At 45.6% G+C, this 7,400-nt stretch overlaps 1 protein-coding gene across 1 annotated transcript; it reads right to left on the bottom strand.

Moving 5' to 3' along the window:
* Window positions 1–697: 697 nt before the first annotated feature.
* On the bottom strand, window positions 698–1,234 carry LOC141042819 (uncharacterized). The gene has a single exon (XM_073511716.1). The coding sequence runs from the start codon at window positions 1,232–1,234 to the stop codon at window positions 698–700; it is 537 nt and encodes a 178-aa protein (XP_073367817.1).
* Window positions 1,235–7,400: the final 6,166 nt, after the last annotated feature.

The following is a 7,400-nucleotide window of genomic DNA, read 5'->3' as shown; positions in this document are numbered from 1 at the left end:
TTCCCTTGAAAAACAAGAACAAACGGAAAAGCTAAAAATCTCAGACTTTATGTTCTCCGCGCCAACGACCTGAGGAGCGTCCTGTGCAACAGAGGACGACTATGACGCCGTCCCTATGGAGCGGCGGCGGTATGTATGACGTCACAGGCGAGGCGGACGGCGGGGAACTGCAGGCGGCTCCGGACGAGGGAGCGCTGCTGGCGGATGGGAGGTGATGACGTCCCCCATCAATCTGGTACCTGCTGCCGGAGCTTCGCGGCGGAGTAGCGCCTAGCCCTGGCGGCGGCCATGGACGCGGGGGTGGCTGCAGCGATGCAGGCCAAGGGCGTAGGGCGCTCGGGGTAGGCCGATGCGCAGCTTAGGCCAACTCCACCGCGTGAGCCTAAACGGACGTCCGGTGTGGCCGGATTTTGTCCTTTTGGGTAGAGCGATGGGATCGTGTGGGGCCTGTCCTGGGATGCGGTGGCCTGCGCCCAGCGCGCGGCCGCATCCGTTTGCCCCATCCTGTCTGCCAGGGCAAAAAATCTCATATTTTCATATCAAAACTAGTTTGCACGTCCAAATATTTGTCTGAAAATAAAAATAATTTTACAACCCAATTAAAATTGTCTCTAATAAAATAGTTTTATAACCAAATCGAAATTGTCTTGACTGAACATAAAATGAACCAATACATCTATTGGTTGCCAATGTGATCTCACACGTGCTCAACCAAGTCATTTTGAAGATCCAAGTGAGTGTGCCAATCATGCAGCTCACGGTGGAATTGGATAAACTGTTCAAATGTGGCCGGTTCTTGGTGCAGGGGCTCAACATTTTCACCTTGGTAATCGAATCCTTGGTCGAAGATACTCTCATCACGCTCGTCCTCGACGATCATGTTGTGCATATTCACAGAAGCAGTCATCACCTCCCAAAGCTTCGTTTCATCCCATGACAGTGCAGGGTTTCGAACGATACCCCACCGGGATTGAAGCACACCAAAAGCACGTTCCACATCCTTTCTAGCACTCTCTTGCATTTGGGCAAATCTCCTTCTCTTCTCACCTTGGGGTTTCGAGATTGTCTTCACAACAGTTGACCATTGATGATATATACCATCAGCTAGATAACATCCCTTGTTGTACTGGTGGCCATTGATCTCAAAGTTGACAGGTGGGGAGTGGCCTTCTGCAAGCCTTGCGAAGACTGGAGAACGCTGCAGCACGTTAATATCATTGTGAGAACCTGCCATGCCGAAGAAAGAATATCATATCCAAAGATCCTGCGAAGCCACCGCTTCTAATATGACAGTGCACGCTTTGACATGCCCCTTCTACTGGCCCTACCAAGCAAATAGACAGTTCTTCCACTCCCAGTGCATACAATCTATGCTGCCAAGCATGCCTGGAAAGCCTCTAGCTGCGTTCACTCTGTATCAGCACCAGTTGGCTGCCTCAAGTACTCCGGGCCAAACACCTCGATCACAGCCCTGCAGAAACTTGTACATTGACATCAGACATGTTGTCTCACTCATACGCACATACTCATCCACCAAATCGCCTGGAATTCCATATGCAAGCATGCGGATGGCCGCGGTGCATTTCTGGCAAGAGGAGAATCCAAGCTTGCCAAGGGCATCCGTCTTGCACTCGAAGTATCGGTCATGAGCAACCACTCCCTCTCGGATACGATTGAACACATGCCTTGCCATTCAAAAACGGCGACGGAATTTATCTGGCTTGAAGAGCGGGGTGTTGGCAAAGTAATCGGCATAGAGCAGGGCGTGGCCTCTCTCCCTGTTGCGGTTCAGGTTGGGAGCACGACCAGGGAGTGACCCCCTGTACCGAGGAAGCTGCCGTTGAATGTGGTCGTGAATGTGCAGTGCAGCCACCACAAGATCTTCATCATCCAACGATGAATCGTCCGATGAACAAATGAAGTGGTGGAAGAAAAACTCATCTCCACTGTCCATACCTTTCTGGGCAAAGTGTCGAACACCTTGCGGTCGTGGTGGCAAAGAGGCCGCGATGATCACCTCGACGCAGCAAGGGTGGTTGGCGGCCGGCTACTGGCCGCTCTGGAGCTCTCGTCGGAAGCTGCCGCGGCCGCCGTGGTACGTCGCTGGTGGTCGTATCCCCTCTGCCACCGGCTACGATGGCGACGGCCAAACCTCCTCCGATCGACGGCCAAAACTACGGCGAAAGCGTGGGCGCGTTGGCGGCCATGTCGATATGTGGTTTGGTATGGACGGCCGTGGCTTGCGCAGTGAGGAGGCGGTCGGAGAATAGCAGCGGCGCCGGCGGGGGGTGGGGCGGGGAGAGGGGTGGAGGCGTTGGAAGCGATGGGGCTGCTAGTGTCCCCGACAGGCGGGCCACGGGAGGACAAGGGCGTGCGGCGAGCCCGTCCGCGCAATGTCCGTTTCACCCCAAACTCGGCGCAAGTTTGGGCCGGGAATGGGTCGAAAACATACAGAATTCGGACATTTGTCCGTTTAGGGCCGCACGTTGGGCCGTGCTATTCGTCCGTTCTACCTCAAACGAAATCCAGACAAGATGAGGTCGTGTGGCGGAGTTAGCCTTAGACGAGGCGGGCGGAAGGGGCTGCTGGAGATGCCTGGCAGGGCTGTGACGGCTGGGACGTGAAGGCTGCCGCCAGGTACGTGCAGGGAGAGCGGCAGCTGGTGTCCATCTCGGGGAGGAGATTCAGCAGAGGGAGTTAGCTTTGCCAGAGGCAAAGAAACACTCCACTTCCATCTACTGCAATTCTTTCATGGGGTTTTCAGTCAACTGAAGGATATACATGTGCAATATGCATTAACAGCAACCAATTTTTTCAGTCAACTAAATTCTTGTCATGTAAACTGTCCATGGCAATTAGGTTTGCAATTTTGCCGTGACAACATTTTACGGTGTCAAAAATAACAAAATGACAAGTTTATGATGTGTCCACACGTCAATTTATGTTTTGAATGTATCCGTGATGAATTAATATGCATTTTTGCCATGGTAAATTGGTTTCTATTCATCATCACTAGTTTACACCGGTTTTGCCATCATGGCAAACTTACATACATTTTGCCATTATTATCATTTTTCTAGAATCATGGCAAAAATCATGTGCATCATGGCATTTTTATTATACCTAGATAGCATGGCAAATTTTCTTTATCACGGATATTTTTTTACATACTATGTCAATTATTTGAACATGGCAAATTTAGAAATAAAATTTATAAAACATGGAAAATTTACAAAAAACATTAGTGCTCACTTGCGAAACTCTAGGATTTTTTGTTTTGTTTTCCCATGTCAATTAAGTTTGCACTTTTTGCCTTGGTAACATTTTACAATGTCAAAACACGAAAATGGAAAATTATGATGTGCCCCCTTGGTAATTTATGTTTTGAAATGTCTCTCTCAAGATTTTAAGATGCGTTTTCGCCATGGTAATTGGTTTCTATGCAGCATGGCAATTTTACACCGTATTTGCCATCATGACAAACTTACACACATTTTAACACTAATATCATTCTTTTAGAATCATGGCAAGTATTTTCATGGGCGTCATGACATTGTTATTGTAGTTAGCATGGCAAAGTCTCTTTACCATGGGCATTTTTTACATACTATGTCAACAACATGGCAAATGTAGGGAAGAAATCCAAAACATGGCAAATTTAGTAAACATTTTTAAATTCTCACATGGCAAACTATCGGATATTTACCTCCATTCATGAAAACTTTTGAATTTTTTTATGGTCACATGGCAACTTCGAAAAACTTTTTTAGAAAACATTGCAAAATTTATAACATATTTTAATGCTCACATAAAAACTCTACGAATTTCGTTCTACACACATTGCAACATTTTTTTAATTTTCCTTATGATCACATGGCCTTTACAAAACATTTCTTATTTTTCCAAAACTTGGAAAATGCAACCAATTTTTCTGATTACTTTTTGTAACATGGCAAATTTACGTTACAAACCATGGCAAATCTATTTATGCACGATGACAAATATACTACTCCCTCTGATCCAAAATAAGTGTCGCAGTTTTGAACTAAGATTAGTTCAGCCTTACTTCAAAACCACGACGCTTATTATGGATCGGTGGGGGCAGTATTATATTTGTCACATGACCATCGCAAATTTACCTTTATGGACCATGGCCATTTTTTTTATGCTAAAAATTTGACGTCAATCTTCTGAATATGGCAGATCTAAGTTTTTGATGGCAAACTTAGTCGGCGTGAGGATGGAAATTTTAGTTCACGAGTACGGCAATTTCCTGGCCAAAAAAAAGAATTGAGGCAGATTTTCCATGCTTTGCCAACTAAACATGACATCCTCGATAAACATAAATTGCTACAAAAGAACATTCAATTTTCCATGGTAAAAAATGTGACATCGGATTTATAGTGAAGTCCTCTTTTGCAATATGGAAAATTTAGTTTTTGAACTATGGCAATTTCAATCCATTGTATTCTATTTTTTGTTCTTCTATCATGGCATATGTATATATTTGGCCATGGCAAATTTATTTTTGCTGCCATGGCAAATTCAATTTTTTGCACCATGGTTAATTATTTTGGAACATGGCGCATTTGTTGAAACAAACCATTATAAATTCTTCATTGTACCCCTTGGCAAAACAAAAAGAATGGCCCATGGCAATTTTTATCATGAGACTATTTTTCATAAAAATAATTGCAATTGTTCCATCATCTTTTATGAAACAATTTGCAACTTAGGTTAACCATAATTAGTTTCTCATTTATGTTTTTAGTACATGACATATTTAGTTTCTCATGCATCGCAATTCTTAATTTTCTTGCATGGCATTTTAGATAAGGCAAGCTTATGTCCTAACATGCCCCCCACTATCTTCGAAAACTTGTGTTGTTATGTGTGTTTTTTTGTTTTCCTCTATATCATGGCAATCATTCTACAAGAGTGTCTCTCTATATTAGCCACGGCAAATTAGTATGCATGTGTTTTTTTGATAATGTACTAGACATAGTCAAAAAAATGTATACAACACGGCGATAAAATTTTGTACAATCCATGACAATAGTTATTGCATGTCATTGTGATTTTCCTATTTTTAGTATATTAAATAGTTTGGATAGTTTTTACATTCATTTATTTTTATGCGAAAGGAGATTGTGTTGGGCCTAGAGGCCTAGCAAAAGGCCTGGCTGACGTGGGATTTGTGCCGAGATAGGATTCAGATCGAACAAATGTTCACGTGAGGAGTTTCCCGAAATCACTAATTGAGGAGGAATCCTTCCAAAGACCACTTCCACCTCCCCAGATTATAACGAGTGATGCGCTGCATGTGCGTCACTTGTCGCAACCTGAGAGTTTTTTTTCTTTCATAAATCCGTTTATTCAAGACGTTTTATCTCTTAAACCATACGTCCAAATCTCAAAGTGTTTTCACCGTTCGGTTGCTCGTGTCGAGATCTTCAAAACTAGATCTCATATTTATATGTTTTGACGAACTTTTTATGTGGAAAAACCGGACATGTTCTTTTCCTTTTCGGAAGCCATTTCCGGGAGGTGCGGCCGTGCCTCTCATTGGAAGCAAAATCATGCCTCTCACAAAAAAACGCATTTTTCCGTTTCGTAGAGGCACGGCCGTGCCTTACTCGGAAGCAAAACCGTGCCTCTTGTGGAAGAAAAAACACACTTTTTTTCGTTTTCGAGAGGCATGGCTATGCGTCTCGCGGAAGCAAAACCGTGCCTCTCACCAAAAAAAACAAAGAAAGCACTTTTTTTGTTTCCGAAAGGCGCGGCCATGCCTCTCGCAGAAGCAAAACCGTGCCTCTCACGGAAAAAAAAGAGAAAACATGTTTTCTTTCCCGTCTCCGAGAGGCACAGTTGTGCCTCTCGTGGAAGCAAAACCGTGTCTCCGCAGAAGCAAAACCATGACTCTCACGGAAGAAAAAGAAAAAAAAACACGTTTTTTTCGTTTCCGAGAGACGCGGCCGTGCCACTGGCGGAAGCAAAATCATGCCTCTCATGAAAGAAGAAAAAAGAGAATGGTTTTTTTCGTGCAATTTGTTTTTGTCAAAAAGCTAAGAAAGACCGGTGAAAAACCGAAAAGTCAAAAAAACCTTGAAAAACCATTTAAAAAGCCAAAAATGTGTGTGAAAAAAATAAAAATAAACAAAATCCAGAGCGAGCTCTCAGAGCGTGACACGTGACGTCGGCTGAGAGCGCACTAAGTGGTGCGCTCTCAGCCCACCCCATGTGATCGTTGGAGAGGCTTCCGAAGGAGCGCCCCTCAACTAGTTGCCCTCGGAGTTCCCTCATGGCGAACCTTGCGTTCACTCCTAGTGTAGATCGAATGTCCGATCAATATTGAAGTCCAAAACAAAAGATTCTTTGTCCTGTGGCAGGCCAGACCTCGTAGTATTTTTAGAGGGTCCTTAGGCATGTCCAACCCATGCCCATTTGTTCCATGTTTGTTTAGGTCTTCAACATGGATGCTCATATTGGGTCGGAGTAATCAGGATGTCCAAAATCCTACATTATGGCTTCAAATTGAGGGACGGTCCTGGAAGTTCAGAAGTTCATCTCGTTGGACTTTGACAGTCCGGACCCACCCAAGATCCTAGCTAGAGCCTATGTATTTCCATAATAAATCTATCTCGCTTTCTCGCGCCGAAGCCCAACCGACCACCGAATCTGCTACCGTCGCGATGGATACATCGTACACCAACAAATTTTTCATCATCGTGCCGCACCCGACGCCCATGTTCTCGCATTCGCGCAGACGAATTTGAAGCCTATAAAATGCCAAGACCATCGCTTGAGGGCGAAGGCGAAGGCGGCCGGTGCGATTGCCCGAGCCCTAGATCCTCCTCCATAGCGGACTATCTGTTGGGGAACGCAGTAATTTCAAAAAAATTCCTACGCACACGCAAGATCATGGTGATGCATAGCAACGAGAGGAGAGAGTGTAGTCCACGTACCCTCGTAGAACGTAAGCGTTATGACAACGCGATTGATGTAGTCGTACGTCTTCACGATCCGACCGATCGTAGTGCCGAAAGTACGGCACCTCCGGGATCTGCACACGTTCGGCTCGGTGACGTCCCACGAACTCTCGATCCAGCTGAGTGTCGAGGGAGAGCTTCGTCAGCACGACGGCGTGATGACAGTGACGATGAAGCTACCGGCGCAGGGCTTCGCCTAAGCACTGCAACGATATGACCGAGGTGGATTATGGTGGAGGAGGCACCGCACACGGCTAAGACAATGTTTGCTGTTGTGTTCTAGGGTGCCGCCTGCCCCCGTACATAAAGGAGCAAGGGGGAGGCCGGCCGGCCCTTGGGCGCGTCAAGGAGGGGACGAGTCCTCCTCCTAGTAGGAGTAGGACTCCCCCTTTCCTAGTCCAACTAGGAGGA

Source organism: Aegilops tauschii, chromosome 3 (assembly GCF_002575655.3).
Source record: "Aegilops tauschii subsp. strangulata cultivar AL8/78 chromosome 3, Aet v6.0, whole genome shotgun sequence".
Taxonomy (NCBI): Eukaryota; Viridiplantae; Streptophyta; class Magnoliopsida; order Poales; family Poaceae; genus Aegilops; species Aegilops tauschii.
The sequence above is the reverse complement of the archived record's forward strand: the minus strand, read 5'-3'. Positions and strand labels throughout refer to the sequence as shown.

Excerpts from the sequence above, each read along its gene's own strand:
- LOC141042819 (XM_073511716.1), bottom strand. The coding sequence starts at position 1,234 with ATGGCAGGTTCTCACAATGATATTAACGTGCTGCAGCGTTCTCCAGTC.